This window comes from Salmo salar, chromosome 18, assembly GCF_965601325.2.
Source record: "Salmo salar chromosome 18, fSalSal1, whole genome shotgun sequence".
NCBI lineage: Eukaryota > Metazoa > Chordata > Actinopteri > Salmoniformes > Salmonidae > Salmo > Salmo salar.
The window spans coordinates 32,674,086-32,692,048 of NC_138308.1; the positions used below are offsets into that span (position 1 = coordinate 32,674,086).

General features: G+C 43.9%; 1 protein-coding gene across 1 annotated transcript in view; it reads left to right on the forward strand.

Moving 5' to 3' along the window:
* LOC106577236 (lysyl oxidase homolog 4) overlaps positions 1 to 17,963 on the forward strand; it is a 51,199-nt gene that overhangs the window by 13,763 nt on the left and 19,473 nt on the right. Inside the window, exons 5-10 of the mRNA XM_014155154.3 lie at positions 3,030 to 3,068; positions 6,390 to 6,603; positions 6,917 to 7,094; positions 14,895 to 15,049; positions 15,335 to 15,502; positions 16,468 to 16,630. Coding sequence (XP_014010629.1) covers positions 3,030 to 3,068; positions 6,390 to 6,603; positions 6,917 to 7,094; positions 14,895 to 15,049; positions 15,335 to 15,502; positions 16,468 to 16,630 — 917 coding nt within the window. The remainder of the gene's footprint in view (positions 1 to 3,029; positions 3,069 to 6,389; positions 6,604 to 6,916; positions 7,095 to 14,894; positions 15,050 to 15,334; positions 15,503 to 16,467; positions 16,631 to 17,963) is intronic.

Sequence of the window (17,963 nt, forward strand, 5' to 3'; positions counted from 1 at the left end):
AGGACTTAACTCTAGCTACTTTACAACACCAGGGCTGAAACAATGTCTCTCTTCATTCCAACATCCTCCTTTGTAGACTTTGTGACTAGCAAGGCAGGAATGTGTTCGTTTCATGTTGGAAATCCAAATATCCTGTGTTATGAATATCCGTAGATGTATTTGTTTCCCTAAGTGCAGCTGACTGAGTTGTGTTTGTGCATGTGTGTGTGGGGGTGTGTGTGTGCATGTGTCACGTTCTTCAAAAGGACGGGACCAAAGCGCAGCGTGCGTATAGTTCCACATATTTTATTTCAAAGTGAAACTTAACAAAACAACAAAGACCAAAATGAACGTGCCTATTGTAGCACACAAATGCACTAAACAAAACAATATCCCACAAAACACAGGTGGGAAAAAGGCTACCTAAATATGATCCCCAATTAGAGGCAACGATTACCAGCTGCCTCTAATTGGGAACCATACAACTGACCAACATAGAAATACAATGACTAGAACACCCCCCTAGTCACGCTCTGACCTATACACCATAGAGAACCAAGGGCTCTCTATGGTCAGGGCGTGACAGTACGAAACCCCCCCCCCCCCCCAAAGGTGCGGACTCAGCCGCAAAACCTGAAAACAAATGGGGAGGGTAGGGGGGGGGGTGCCTAGTGTCGGATCCAGCCATGGTGCCGGGCTGAATGCCGTGCCTGGACTGGGCATCGGCGCAGAAAAAGGCTCCGGCCTTGGAGCGGTACTGGATGCCGTGCCTGGACTGGGCCCTGGCGCAGAGGAAGGCTCCTGCCATGGAGCGGGACTGGACACCGTGCCTGGACTGGGCCCTGGCGCAGAGGAAGGCTCCTACCTTGGAGCGGGACTGGACACCATGCCTGGACTGGGCACCGGCGCAGAGGAAGGCTCCGGCCTTGGAGCGGGACTGGACACCATGCCTGGACTCTCCGGACCGTTGACAGTCACTGGAAGCTCTGGGCCGTTGACCGTCACTGGAGGCTCTGGGCCGTTGACCGTCACTGGAAGCTCTGGACTGTGAACCGTCGCTGGAGGTTCTGGGCTGTAGAGGCACACTGGAGGCCTAGTGCGTGAAGCCGGCACAGGACGCACCGGACTGGGAATGCGCACTGGAGGCCTGGTGTGTGGAGCCGGCACAGCTGTTCCCGGACTGGTGACGCGCACTTCTGGGAGGGTGCAGGGAGCTGACCCATGACACACCAGACTGCTGACAGGATCTTCAGGTCGAATGTTGTGCAGAACACACCTGACCAACATCTCTCTCATCTCTCTCTCTCTCCCAACGTATCCATTGCCTCCCTGACGGTCTCTGGCTCTTCAGGACGAGTGTGGGGATCTGGCACAGGACGTACCGGACTGGGGAGGCGCACTGGAGGCCTGGTGCGTGGAGCCGGCACAGGTTTCACCGGACTGATGACACGCTCTTCCAAACGCCTGAGTTGCCGCATACTCCTAGCTAACCCCTCTCTCCGGTATCCTTCCTCACAGTGTTCAATCGACTCCAAGGCGGGCTCTGGCACTCCACGCTGCTCAGTCGACCACCCCTCGTGCCCCCCCCCCAAAAAAATCTTGGGGTTTCTGTGGCCGCGGTCCCCGGCATCGTCGCTGTCCTTCCTGCGTCCTCTGCGACTCCCGTCAAGGAAGGGTCTTGTGTCCTCCCATTCTCTCCTCCCATGTCCAAAACTCCTTTACCTCATGAACACACTGCTTGGTCCTTGCTTGGTGGGATATTCTGTCACGTTCTTCAAAAGGACAGGACCAAGGGCTCTCTATGGTCAGGGCGTGACAGCGTGGGCGTGGGTGTGTGTGTGTGTAGTCTAGTCTACCTCAGCTCCTGTTTGGCACTCTCTGCATCTGGGGTGGGAACTATGGGACGGCTATTTGGATGCAGATCAACCGTGTTTATGTGTGTGTATGTGAGCGAGTGGGAGGGAGGGAGGGAGGGAGGGAGGGAGGGAGGGAGGGAGGGAGGGGGGAGGGAGGGAGGGAGGGAGGGAGGGAGGGAGGGAGAGAGAGAGTTTCTCGGACAGACTGACCAGTTCTTACGGTTAACATGTGCCAACACTGTTTGTTTGTGTGTGTGTTTTGTTTCAACCTTTTCCCAGCAATGTCGTCCATAGTTGTTCTTGAAAGTCACATTTTTTCAGCCTACGCATGGTTGGTTAGTATAATGAGTAGTTTCAAAAGGCGCAGTGTTTAGGTTGAATCCCTTTCTCGCTTTCCAGAGTTATTTACAAATGTTCTTGTACTAGCAATGTTCTTGTAAAATGCCAAGTAAGCATTTGTTATTGAAGCCATAGTCCCTCCCTGTTTTATTCCGTTTGCTTCCATTTGGTGCCTAATGAATACAACCCAGTTGTTTGAGCAGACAACAGACATCATTCTTTTTCTCTTAAAGCCTGGCTTAGCTGGCGGCACATAGACCTACTACACTCTGACCAGTCGTTCTAAACATACACACAGACCTAGGCTAGACATCTACACCCCAACATAAAGGAAAGAGAGACAGGAAGTGTTGGTCAGAGAGAAGAAGGGAAAAATTCACAATCCCATCTACACACATATACAACGATTTACTGTATCTCAACACAGATGGGCCTCTCTTTAGGCTGACAATATTTATCTATGTAAGTGTATTTATACTGGTTTGCCTCTGTAAGGACAATATGACAAATACAGATGCTTCTAGGACATAACTGTTTCTGTCTGCATCCATGTACACCAACAACACATGCCTACCGATGTGGCTGATAAACAGTGTGTGTGGGGGAATCATTCTGTGTGGCATGGACCATACAAACACCAGATATCTACAGTCAGTGTGTGGGTATCACTGTGTGTGGGTATCACTGTGTGTGGCATTAACCAAGCACATGAGACAGTTGTCGTCTACTAAAGCGAACTCAGTAGGTAAGCTTTAGTCATCTCACCTCACAGGACTAACAGGTGTTTCACGAAACCTCAACTAATAAACGGAAGAGATACTAACGTCCTTTCCTATTTTTCCTGTTTCTTTACAGGAAAATCTGGGACACCAAGCTTGCTGATCCATCCACAAAGTAAGACCAACTCAGATGTTGGAACATCTCAACTAACTACAAATTCTTTGTTCTCCAGATGTTGATAATGTTTGTGTATGTGATTTTAGCACACATGACCGTAAGTCACTTTGGATAAAAGTGTCCGCTAAATAGCATGTACTATACAGTATATATACTATAGTAATGCATTATAAAGTATTCATACGAAGTGTTCCTGGATAGTGCTTGTCTTGTTCCTCTCCTTCATGGAACTGAGATGACATAAATTACCAGACGTTAGCTATGCACACATTAAAGTTAGGTGGGACTTGCGAAGCAAAATTTCAGACTTTAAATCTTTGTCATACTTTTTATTCTTCTGCACCCTACTCCTCTTACACCGTTTAAGCTAGAAACGCCATTCAAATGTTCAAATGCAGACTGGTCTGGAATAGTGAGCTTACATACAACTTTGTTATATTATTTATACTTTTTAAACTATGATTTTGTTGGTCTTTCTTTTTTTCCATCTTCATTCACTTTAATGTGACTTTTTCAACATTCTAAAACTCCCCATTGTGACCTCATCACTTCCAACTTCTATTCACTGTAAATGCAACAATGCAACTTTTGACACAAATCAGCTGTTTGACCACTTTGGCAAACACTTAGGCATCTTCCTCTACCTCTCTACTCTTCAAATCTGAAATAATAACAGAATTATCTGGTACCGATCAAAAGTTACAGCTGTTTAAGTGACCGTATCTACAACATTTTCTTTCCCGCTCTGATCCCGCTAACGGGATTTAGTGACAAGATACCATGGCGGGAAATTCAAAACTGCAAGAATCTAATAATTTCAATTTCTCAAATAATCAACTATTTTTCACCATTTGAAAGATAAACATCTCCTAAATCCAACCACATTGTCCGATTTCAAAGAGGCTTTACGGCGAAAGCATAAAGTTAGGTTATGTTAGGAGAGTACATTGAAAATAGCTGTGTGTAATGTTTTGTCAATTCAAAGACAGGCGTCACCAAAAGCAGAAAACCAGCTAAAATTATGCACTAACCATTGACAATCTTCATCAGATGACACTCCTAGGACATTATGTTATACAATACATGCATTTTTTGTTCCATCAAGTTCATATTTATATCCCAAAACAGCATTTTACAGTGGCGGTGAAATTCAGAATTTTTTTTCCCTCAAATGCTTCCGGTGGATCAGCGTTACAATTTACAAAATTACTATTCGAAAACATTGGTAAATTATAATATTGTCCATCAAAGAATTATCGATTAACATCTTGTAAATGCTACCGCATTGCCAGATTTCAAAATAACTTTACTGGGAAATCATACTTTGCAATAAACGGGGTGCTATGCTAAGAACAATAGGCTAGGATATACAGGTTAGCACCATCTTGGAACCATCTAATATCAATAATACTATTGTAAATAATCCCTTACCTTTGATTATCTTCATCAGAAGGCACCTCCAGGAATCCCAGGTCCACAACAAATGTGGTTTCTTTTGACAAAGTTAATAATTTATGTCCAAATAACTCCAAGTTGTTCCATGTTGTTAGCGCGTTCAGTAGGCTCCTCAAAATGTAGGGCGGGGGGGGAGTCACGACGAAAAGTAAAAAAATATATATTTACGTTCGTTCAAACATGTCAAACGTTGTTTAGCATCAATCTTTAGGGCCATTTTTAACGTGAAACATCAGTAATATTTCAACCCGACCTCTCCTGTGTCTTGAAAAACGTTTTGAAAAATGTCTCGCCTCACATGAACGCGCATGTGCGCGCAATAATGAAGTGACGACATCCCAGGGACGTCAACTTCCCTTCCTTGTCATCCGGTCTCTGTTCATCATAGACGCTTCAAACAACTTTATAAAGATCGTTGACATCTAGTGGAAGCCGTAGGAAGTGCAAAATGAATCATTTGTCACTGTGTGATCTATTAGCAATGACTCGAAAATAGTACAGCCACAAAATTCTAATTTCCTGCTTGTATTTTTCTCAGGTTTTTGCCTGCCATATGAGTTTTGTTATACTTACAGACACCATTCAAACAGTTTTAGAAAATTCAGAGTGTTTTCTATCCAAATCTGTTAATAATATGCATATCCTAGCTTCTGAGTTGGTGTAGGAGGCAGTTAAAAATGAGCACATATTTTTTTCAAAATTCTCAATACTGCCCCCTAGCCACAACTGACATTTTGACCACTTTCCCAAAGAAGTTTGACAAAAAGTTAGATGGTGTGACATCTTTGTCTACTTCCTTGCTATTCAAATCTGGAAATAAGAACAGAAATATCTACTACCAATCAAGAGGTACACTACGGATCTAATGATACAGCAGTTTTAGTAAGTGCATTAACATATTTTTCAAACAACTGCAGTTTTGAACACTTTCCCAAAAACAGAGAGGTTATGACTATTGGTCTATCTCTCTGCTATTCAGATCTGGAATCGGAACAGAAACATCTTGTACAGATGTAACGATACAGTTGTTTTAGTCACCGCATCAGAACCTTTCGTCTTAATTTTTTCAAACAACTGCCATTTTGACCACTTTCCCAGCACTTTAGACAAACATGTAGAGGGTATAACATCTTGGTCTACTTCTGTGCTATTTAAATCTGCTTTATCCTATGATTACGACCAATCCCCCCCCCCCCACACACACACACAGACACACCATCCGCACCTTCAACCGTACATTCATTCCTTTATCATACCAATCAGTACAACCTGGTTTTATCCCTTCATCCCTCCATCCATTAGGTCTTCCATCTCTCCGTCCATCCCTGTATCCTTACTTTAGATTTATTTATCCTGTCATTAACTTTCTTTTAACAGCTTTATCCTATGATTAAGACATTTATGTTTGGTTAAAGTAAGGGATAAATGCTTGGGATAAAAATATTTTTTTTTAAATGGATTTTAACTTCAACAATGCCTCCTTATCTTATTATACTATATTATTACAGTTGTCATATACTGTGATATTCTAGTAGGAGTTTATAAAAGTCTAGTAGGCTAGTCTGAGTCTAGTTATTTGTGATAAAATATGTGATCTAACTGCCACACAATCAAAAGTAATAAGGTTGGTAGTGTAGTCTATCAAAGTAATCAGACCAATTATTTTACTGAATTTAATTTTGAGTATATTGAACTTCTTGGCTTATGTAATACATTTTAAACATATTCCACTACCACAAAGAATTAAAGCAAGTCCCATCAATTTTTCTTCATGGAAAATGACCATCTAGTATGTTATAATGTGTTATAATATGTTATAAAGCATTCTAATTCACTTACAACCTCTTCTCTCCCCCTTCCTAGGCTGAGCCTCATGGCTAGTAAGAAGAGTTACTGGGTAGAGAAGGTTCACTGCCTGGGGTCAGAGACCAGCCTATCAGAGTGTCACACTCAGCTGTCCATCCCACTTAGCCCCTCCCCCTGTAAGAGCGGGAGACACGCGGTGGCGAGGTGTGTACTGGGACCACAGTTTGCGCACATGTCATCTGGAAGACCCCAAGCACCTCACCCAATTGTAGTAAGAGACGGACGCAGGCACGCACGCATGCACACACACACTGACGCGCACACACACACTGACACACACACACACATACACTGACACACACATTCCATGCCTCACTGTGCTAATAGCCAAGACCTTGCCACTGTCTCTCGCTCTCCTTCTCTCTCTCTTTCATTTTCTCTCTCTCTGTCTTTCTTTCTCTCCAAAGCTCTCTCTCTCACCTCTCTCTCTCTCTCTCTCTCTCTCTCTCCTCTCTCTCTCTCTCTCTCTCTCTCTCTCTCACCGTCTCTCTCTGTGCCTCTAATTCTCTTCTCTCCCACTCTAGCCGGTGCGTCTGAAGGCTGGCCCCAGGCTGGGTGAGGGCCGTGTGGAGGTGTTGAAGGAGGGGAAGTGGGGTACCATCGTAGACCACCTGTGGGACCTCAACTCAGCCAGCGTGGTGTGCAGGGAGCTGGGCTTCGGAACTGCCAAGGAGGCCCTCACTGGAGCTCACTTGGGACAAGGTAGGCTAGGACTCTCTATCTGTTATCTGTCTTTTTGTCTGACTCTGTCTTTCCTACAGGGGTCAAGGGTTAGACTGTTATTTTCTCTGGCAAAGGAAAAAGTTCACCCCAGTTGTGCCATGTGAACATCCAGCCCTGTCTGTTTCATTCAGGGTCTTTTGCACCTGAGGGAACACACCCATGATAAAGCTGTGTGTGTCTCTATGTCTGTCCTGGCTTAGGTCACAGGAACAGTGTACCTCTGTACCCTGAGTACCTTAGACTGTTTACGATTCCAATGTGAGTCAGAGGGACTTTTCCTGCCGTGTTTAGGACTCATCTTAGGATTCTACACCCGTCTGCCGCTGAATGCTCTGAGAATGTGTGTGGATTTGTACGTGAGGCTGATCTGTGGTTCACACACTGTTAGCGGGTTTCCTCTGTCCTCCAGCCTGGTCATTGCAGCTGTAGTGTAAATCAAAGCACCATGTCTGCCACCACGCTCTAACATATTGACTGAGTTCTGCAGGCCACATAAACATACTGTATTAAATGTGATGTTGGAAAAGGCCTATATTAAGAGTCCAGATGACAGGGCAGAGACTCACGGACACAGATGGACGGACGGACAGACAGAGGAAATGTACAGAGAATAAGTGTTTTTAGGTACTGTAGAGAGACATGTTCTGTTGAATAACTTGTGCCATTTTCGCTCAATAGTCTCAATAAGTTTAGTAAATGCAGTCAGTATACATTGGTTTAAATATAGCATTGACATTTAATCATTTTAGATAAATAAGCAAAGCTATATTTAACATTAGCACATGCCAATCAAACAGACAAATAAAACATCTTTAAGACTTTTTAGGGAGCTGGAAACGGAATGGTTCTGGTGACATAGTTAGTGAGAATAGCCCAAATAGTTAGTTAGTGGTTATGATGGAAACATTAATTAAGCGTGGTTTATTGAACATTAATTAAGCGTGGTTTAGGGAACATTAATTAAGTGTGGTTTAGGGAACATTAATTAAGTGTGGTTTAGGGAACATTAATTTAGTGTGATTTAGGGAACATTAATTAAGCGGGGTTTAGGGAACATTAATTAAGCGTGGTTTAGGGAACATTAATTAAGCGTGGTTTAGGGAACATTAATTAAGCGTGGTTTAGGGAACATTAATTAAGTGTGGTTTAGGGAACATTAATTAAGCGGGGTTTAGGGAACATTAATTAAGCGGGGTTTAGGGAACAGTAATTAAGCGGGGTTTAGGGAACATTAATTAAGCAGGGTTTATGGAACTTAGTAGCTTTTGGCTGGGGCTTTTTGGTGCACGTGAGCTACATGACAAACATATAGCAGTGAGAGAGTGAGAGATAGAGAGACTATCATGTTAGACTGTTTTGAGAGAGAGCGAGAACAAGTAGTGTGTGGCGTGTGTCTGAATGTGTGTTCATGTCAGTCGACACCAACTCTAGAACAAAGCACTGTCTGCCACCTTTGAGCGGCAAGCTCCTTTTCCCCAGCCATCCTGATAGCCAATTATCCACACCAACTACCATAGAGAGAGATATTTCACTAGTCCTTCACACCAACTGCCATTGATAGAGATCTTTGATCCCCCTGGGGGTTCTACTACACATCAACCATGTTGTTTTCTGCTACGTCATCTCTCAAAGGGATTACATTAAATCAGCTGCTGCACTGTAAAAAGTAACTCCATAACTCATTAAAGAAATTGAGTAGTGGCTACTCAAACATCTCCAACGGTCAGTAGAACTCAAATAAAAAAATGGTACTAACTCATATGCCAATAATATTTCTTATCCCTTAATATTGAAGAGTACTGTTAACAAATATTAGGTTATTGAGTAAATCTAAATGTATTTATGTTCTACTAATCTAAAGTCATTGAGACTTTACAAGTTATTATTACTTAAATTAATATATTTTCATTATTATATATTTTTTTCAAATTTTACCCTATTTTTGTGACATCCAATTGGTAGTTACGATATTGTCTCATCAAATAAAATAAAATTTTATTTGTTACATACACATGGTTAGCAGATGTTAATGCGAGTGTAGCGAAATGCTTGTGCTTCTAGTTCCGACCATGCAGTAATATCTAACAAGTAATCTAACCTAACAATTTCACAACAACTACCTTATACACACAAGTGTAAACGAATGAATACGAATATGTACATACAAATATATGAATAAGTGATGGCCGAACGGCATAGGCAGGATGCAGTAGATGGTATAGAGTACAGTATATACATATGAGATGAGTAATGTAGGGTATGTAAACATTATATAAAGTGGCATTGTTTAAAGTGGCTAGTGATACAATTATTACATCAATTTTTCCATTATTAAAGTGGCTAGAGTTGAGTCAGTATGTTGGCAGCAGCCACTCAATGTTAGTGATGGCTGTTTAACAGTCTGATGGCCTTGAGATAGAAGCTGTTTTTCAGTCTCTCGGTCCCAGCTTTGATGCACCTGTACTGACCTCACCTTCTGGATGATGGCGGGGTGAACAGGCAGTGGCTCGGGTGGTTGTGGTCTTTGATCTTTTTGGCCTTCCTGTGACATCGGGTGGTGTAGGTGTCCTGGAGGGCAGGTAGTTTGCACCCGGTGATGCGTTGTGCAACATCACTGCCCTCTGGAGAGCCTAACGGTTATGGGCGGAGCAGTTGCCGTACCAGGCGGTGATACAGCCTGACAGGATGCTCTCGATTGTGCATCTGTAAAAGTTTGTGAGTGTTTTTGGTGACAAGCCGAATTTCTTCAGCCTCCTGAGGATGAAGAGGCACTGTTGCGCCTTCTTCACCACGTTGTCTGTGTGGGTGGACCATTTCAGTTTGTCCGTGATGTGTACACCGAGGAACTTAAAACTTTCCACCCTCTCCACTACTGTCCCGTCAATGTAGATAGGGGGCTGCTCCCTCTGCTGTTTCCTGAAGTCCAAGATCATCTCTTTGTTTTGTTGACATTGATTGGGAGGTTATTTTCCTGACACCACACTCTGAGGGCCTTCACCTCCTCCCTGTAGGCCGTCTCGTCGTTGTTGGTAATCAAGCCTACCACTGTAGTGTTGTCTGCAAACTTGATGATTGAGTTGGAGGCGTGCATGGCCATGCAGTCGTGGGTGAACAGGGAGTACAGGAGAGGGCTGAGAACGCACCCTTGTGGGCACCCAGTGTTGAGGATCAGCGGGGTGGAGATGTTGTTACCTACCCTCACCACCTGGGGGCGGCCCGTCAGGAAGTCCAGGACCCAGTTGCACAGGGCAAGGTCGAGACCCAGGGTCTCGAGCTTAATGACGAGTTTGGAGGGTACTACGGTGTTAAATGCTGAGCTGTAGTCAATGAACAGCATTCTTACATAGGTATTCCTCTTGTCCAGATGGGATAGGGCAGTGTGCAGTGTGATGGCGATTGCGTCGTCTGTGGACCTATTGGGGCGGTAAGCAAATTGGAGTCGGTCTAGGGTGTCAGTTAGGGTGGAGGTGATATGGTCCTTGACTAATCTCTCAAAACACTTCATGATCACGGAAGTGAGTGCTACAGGGCGGTAGTCATTTAGCTCAGTTACCTTAGCTTTCTTGGGAACAGGAACAATGGTGGCCCTCTTGAAGCATGTGGGAACAGCAGACTGGGATAAGGATTGATTGAATATGTCCGTAAACACACCAGCCAGCTGGTCTGCACATGCTCTGAGGACGCGGCCGGGGATGCCGTCTGGGCATGCAGCCTTGCGAGGGTTAACACGTTTAACCTCTTACATCTAGACGTTCCGCTAGCGGAACACCACTCCAATATCCAATGATTGGGCGTGGCGCGAAATACAAACTCCTCGAAAATCCGAGAAATAGTCATTTTTCAAACATATGACTATTTTACACCATTTTAAAGACAAGACTCTCCTTTATCTAACCACACTGTCCGATTTCAAAAAGGCTTTACAACGAAAGCAAAACATTAGATTATGTCAGCAGAGTACCCAGCCAGAAATAATCAGACACCCATTTTTCAAGCTAGCATATAATGTCACAAAAACCAAAACCACAGCTAAATGCAGCACTAACCTTTGATGATCTTCATCAGATGACACTCCTAGGACATTATGTTATACAATACATGCATGTTTTGTTCAATCAAGTACATATTTATATAAAAAAACAGCTTTTTACATTAGCATGTGACGTTCAGAACTAGCATTCCCACCAAACACTTCCGGTGAATTTACTAAATTACTCACGATAAACGTTCACAAAAAACATAACAATTATTTTAAGAATTATAGATACAGACCTCCTTTATGCAATCGCGGTGTCCGATTCTAAAATAGCTTTTCGGTGAAACCACATTTTGCAATATTCTGAGTAGATAGCTCGCCATCACGGGCTAGCTAATTTGACACCCACCAAGTTTGGTACTCACCAAACTCAGATTTACTATAAGAAAAATTGGATTACCTTTGCTGTTCTTCGTCAGAATGCACTCCCAGGACTTCTACTTCAACAACAAATGTTGGTTTGGTTCCAAATAATCCATAGTTATATCCAAATAGCGGTGTTTTGTTTGTGCGTTCAAGACACTATCCGAAGGGTAACGAAGGGTGACGCGCGGACGCGTATCGTGACAAAGAAATTTCAAAATATTCCATTACCGTACTTCGAAGCATGTCAAACGCTGTTTAAAATCAATTTTTATGCAATTTTTCTCGTAAAATAGCGATAATATTTCGTTCAAAGACTGAAAAAGTAAAATGGACTCTTCACGTGCACGCGCGCACCCCTCTCATTGTTCTCAGATCGACCACTTACCAAATGCGCTACTGTTTTTCAGCCAGTAACTGCAGAGTCATCATTCAACGTTCTGGCGCCTTCTGAGAGCCTATGGGAGCCTTAGAAAGTGTCACGTTACAGCAGAGATCCTCTGTTTTGGATAGAGATGACAAAGAAGGCCAAGAAATGGTCAGACAGGGTACTTCCTGTACAGAATCTTCTCAGGTTTTGGCCTGCCATTTGAGTTCTGTTATACTCACAGACACCATTCAAACAGTTTTAGAAACTTTGGAGTGTTTTCTATGCAAAGCCACTAATTATATGCATATTCTAGTTTTTGGGCAGGAGTAATAACCAGATTAAATCAGGTACGTTTTTTATCCGGCCGTGAAAATACTGCTCCCTATCCATAACAAGTTAAATGTTTTACTCACATTGGCTACTGTGAAGGAGAGCCCGCAGGTTTTGGTAGCAGGCCGTGTCAGTGGCACTGTATTGTCCTCAAAGCGAGCAAAGAAGTTGTTTAGTCTGTCTGCAACTCCCCAACGGGCTTGGGAGAGACGATGGTCAAGACATATGTCCTCCGAAACATGACCCGCGAAGTCGCCCAGCTTAACACACTGCGCAGCTTAACACACCGCGCACCTTAACACACTGCTTTCTTAATCCGGAAGCCACCCGCACCAATGTTTCTGAGGAAAGCTTGCAGGCGCCCAACCCGCCCCAGGAGTCGCTAGAGCGCGGTTAGCCAAGGAAAGCCTCCCGGCCTTATCCTGCCCTAACTGGGAAGGCACTGTGCCAATTGTGCGCACAAATGTGAGCTGTGACACGGCCTGGGATCCAACCCCAGGCTGTAGTAGCACCTCAGCCCTACGATGCAGTGCCTTAGACCGCTGCGCTACTCAGGAGGCCCCCATTACTTCATATTTTAAAGTCAATCTAACATTTTATAAATTAGTTGTTCTTACTTTTGCGTCTTTACTTAAAAATAATAAAGTAGTAGTCAGACATTGATATTTGAGTAAAAAATTCTTCATGTATCTGTGTTGTGCTGATATAGAATGATTACGTTTTTGCCAGTTATGACTACTTAATAGCGCTTAATAGCGTTATGACTACGTAGCACTGTTTTTAGAGGATTGTGGGTAATCCAACATTGTTTGACTTTATGATACTTTTATGCAATGTTCTATCCATGTTTGAAGAAAGAAAAGTATATTTCTAAAAAATATTAAGCAGTTTGTTGTGCTATGAGGTGTAATTGATCATGATGAATGGATATCAAAACCGGCTCACAAATTGACGTCAATAATGAGACAAGCCATTACCGCCATCACCAAGGTCATATGCACCACTCTTAATGACAGAGGCTAATGCAGCATCCTGTGATGCTTACATCTCTACCTCCAGTTACTGTTAGAGGAATGAGCACTGTTCTCAACAATGACTGGTTACATCTCTACCTCCAGTTACTGTTAGAGGAATGAGCACTGTTCTCAACAATGACTGGTTACATCTCTACCTCCAGTTACTGTTAGAGGAATGAGCACTGTTCTCAACAATGACTGGTTACATCTCTACCTCCAGTTACCGCTAGAGGAATGAGTACTGTTCTCAACAATGCCTGGTTACATCTCTACCTCCAGTTACTGTTAGAGGAATGAGCACTGTTCTCAACAATGACTGGTTACATCTCTACCTCCAGTTACTGTTAGAGGAATGAGCAGTGTTCTCAACAATGACTGGTTACATCTCTACCTCCAGTTACTGTTAGAGGAATGAGCACTGTTCTCAACAATGCCTGGTTACATCTCTACCTCAAGGTTAAACAATGGTAAACATTAAGACACGACCACTGAACATTACTAATCAGTACTACTTATTACTTACACTTGAAAATAATTAGTAGACGGGACCCCATATTTTTATGTTCACTACAATAAATATTTATGTTCAAGTATCTTCAATCGTTACAGTTCAGAATACATAATGCAATTTAGTGACAAAGTTTAGAAAACATAAAACAGTATTTACAACTTGACACTAATATACTTTTAGTGACAAAGTTTAGAAAACATAAAACAGTATTTACAACTTGACACTAATATACTTTGAGTTGGGATACTCTAATGGTTTCCACCCCTTAAAATGTTAGCAGAACGAAGGACTTTTTACAGTGTGTGAGGTCGCGCACATGCAGAGCTCTGATTGGATAAAAGATATGATAGGGTTCACAGGCTACATCTGCTGTACCTCACTGGGAAAGAAGACTAATCTAAAGATTACACAAAAACATTTCTCCTTTGAAAATGAGACCTTGAAAGGAGAGAATGTCAAGTATGGACACACAAACATGATACAGCAAGAACTGGACAAAGTAGGAGAACATTGAAAGGGGAATTTAGTGGGAGTGAATTTGCCTTTTGCTGACTGTTTACAACACTTTGATCATTGGTAGTGACGTCAATGAAAGTGAAACTAGGTTGAAAACTGAAACCACCATCTAAACACATCAGCTGCCATTTGAACTCTCGTCATCACCATCACCATCGTCATCGTCAGTGTCTATTTTCAATTCTGACCAATACTATATTATCATTTCTACTACTATATGTAATTTACTCTGAGGTGGTATACGTACACAGTGTGTGTGTGTGTGTGTGTGTGTGTGTGTGTGTGTGTGTGTGTGTGTGTGTGTGTGTGTGTGTGTGTGTGTGTGTGTGTGTGTGTGTGTGTGTGTGTGTGCCCCTCGTGTTGTGCTGTGTTGGTCCTGATAAGTTAAACTGCGGTTGTTCTGATCTACCTACTCAATGTTATTTTATGTGGTATTCTACTCACCGATAGAGAGGTTTGGGTCAGGAAGTGGGTTTTGTTTAGCCTATTTAGTGTGGGTGGATGTGTACCCAGTCCTTGTGACCAATATGGATGGAGGCCTACAATCTATCATTATAGATAACCAACATAGGAGACCAATATAGGCCTGCAATCACCAACTCTCTCGCTCTCTCTCTCTTTTGCTCTCTCTCTCTAGGTACTGGTCCTATCCATATTAACAGTGTCCAGTGTTTGGGGACAGAGAAGTCTATCCTAGAATGTAACTTCCAGGATGCCCCTTTATGGACGTTCAAACACACCCAGGACGCCTCAGTACGCTGCAACGTCCCCAAGCTTGGCCTGGACAGCACGGTTAGAACATACACAAATTCCATTATTATATACTCATTAGATACATAACTCTAAACATTTGACTTGCCAAACTTACAGATTAAGAAAAAACGCAATTGAAATTGACATTTATTTTCCTCCTCTTCCTCTTCTTCCTCCTTCCTCTCCTCTTCTTCCTCCTTTCTCTCCTTTTCCTCCTCCACCTCTCCTCTTCCTCCTCCTACCTCTCCTCTTCCTCCTACCCTTCTACCCTCCTTCCTCTGCTAACACCTCCTCCTCCTAACCTCCTTTCTCCTCTTACCCCAGGTGCGGTTGGCGGGAGGCAGGGAGCCAGGTGAGGGCCGTGTGGAGGTACTGATGGATGTAGGGGGTCGTAAGAGATGGGGGTCAGTCTGCAGTGAGAACTGGGGGATCAACGAAGCCATGGTGGTCTGTCGACAGCTGGGTCTGGGGTTCGCATCTCGAGCACACCAGGTACGGAAACACACCTATGAAACCCTATTCTCTGTATAGAAACACACCTATGAAACCCTATTCTCTGTATAGAAACACACCTATGAAACCCTATTCTCTGTATAGAAACACACCTATGAAACCCTATTCTCTGTATAGAAACACACCTATGAAACCCTATTCTCTGAATAGAAACACACCTATGAAACCCTATTCTCTGTATAGAAACACACCTATGAAACCCTATTCTCTGTATAGAAACACACCTATGAAACCCTATTCTCTGTATAGTTCACTACTTTTGGCCAGAGCCCTTTGTGGGAATATGGTGCCATTTCAGATTTGCCCCTATACTCCCTGACTTCCACAATTCACCAATCAACTCACTGAGTCTCCCTGAGTCCTCAAACATGAACAGCTGAAATACTCAGTAACACTTTCCATGAGGCACAATTAAGCAATAGGGCTCTAGAGGATGTGATATATTTGCCATTATAAACTGGGTGGTTTGAGCCCTGAATTCTGATTGGTTGAAAGCCATGGTATATCAGACCGTATACCACGGGTGTGACAAAACATTTAGTTTTATTGCTCTAATTACGTTGGTAACCAGTTTATAGTAGCACTAAGGCTCCTTGGGGGTCTGTGATATATGGCCAATATACCACGGCCAAGGGCTGTCCGGGCATTTCACATTGCGTAGTGCCTAAGAACAGCCCTTAGACCACACCTCCTCGGGCCTTATGGCTTAAATACACCACAGCTAAGTGCTGTTATTATGCATGATGCCAAAGTGTAGTGCCTGAATACAGCTCTTAGCCCTGGTATATTGGCCATATACCACAAACCATCGAGGTGCTTCATGTACAGTAGTCACACATTCTCTCTCTCTCTCTCTCTCTCTCTCTCTCTCTCTCTCTCTCTCTCTCTCTCTCTCTCTCTCTCTCTCTCTCTCTCTCTCTCTCTGTGTCTCTCTCTCTCTCTAGGAGACGTGGTATTGGGCTGGGGATCCTAACGCAGCAGAGTTGGTGTTGAGTGGAACCCACTGTGTCGGAACTGAGCTGTCAATCCAACAGTGTCGCCGTAACAACCACATCCACTGTCCCCGGGGTGGCAGGACTAAGGCTGCAGGGGTCACCTGTTCAGAGAGTGAGTCATCACAGCACACCTGTTCCACCTGGCTAGATCTCTACACCTGTTCCACCTGGCTAGATCTCTAACCTGTTCCACCTGGCTAGATCTCTAACCTGTTCCACCTGGCTAGATCTCTACACCTGTTCCACCTGGCTAGATCTCTACACCTGTTCCACCTGGCTAGATCTCTACACCTGTTCCACCTGGCTAGATCTCTAACTTGTTCCACCTGGCTAGATCTCTACACCTGTTCCACCCTGCTAGATCTCTACACCTGTTCCACCTGGCTAGATCTCTACACCTGTTCCACCTGGCTAGATCTCTACACATGTTCTACCTGGCTAGATCTCTAACCTGTTCCACCTGGCTAGATCTCTACACCTGTTCTACCTGGCTAGATCTCTAACCTGTTCTACCTGGCTAGATCTCTAACCTGTTCCATCTGGCTAGATCTCTACACCTGTTCCACCTGGCTAGATCTCTACACCTGTTCCACCTGGCTAGATCTCTACACCTGTTCCACCTGGCTAGATCTCTACACCTGTTCCACCTGGCTAGATCTCAACACCTGTTCCACCTGGCTAGATCTCTACACATGTTCTACCTGGCTAGATCTCTAACCTGTTCCACCTGGCTAGATCTCTACACCTGTTCTACCTGGCTAGATCTCTAACCTGTTCTACCTGGCTAGATCTCTAACCTGTTCCACCTGGCTAGAACTCTACACCTGTTCCACCTGGCTAGATCTCTACACCTGTTCCACCTGGCTAGATCTCTACACCTGTTCCACCTGGCTAGATCTGTACACCTGTTCTACCTGGCTAGATCTCTACACCTGTTCTACCTGGCTAGATCTCTAACCTGTTCCACCTGGCTAGATCTCTACACCTGTTCCACCTGGCTAGATCTCTACACCTGTTCCACCTGGCTAGATCTCTAACCTGTTCCACCTGGCTAGATCTCTAACCTGTTCCACCTGGCTAGATCTCTACACCTGTTCCACCTGGCTAGATCTCTACACCTGTTCTACCTGGCTAGATCTCTACACCTGTTCTACCTAGCTAGATCTCTACACCTGTGCCACCTGGCTAGATCTCTACACCTGTTCCACCTGGCTAGATCTCTACACCTGTTCCACCTGGCTAGATCTCTAACCTGTTCCACCTGGCTAGATCTCTACACCTGTTCCACCCTGCTAAATCTCTACACCTGTTCTACCTGGCTAGATCTCTACACCTGTTCTACCTGGCTAGATCTCTACACCTGTTCCACCCTGCTAGATCTCTACACCTGTTCCACCTGGCTAGATCTCTACACCTGTTCCACCTGGCTAGATCTCTACACCTGT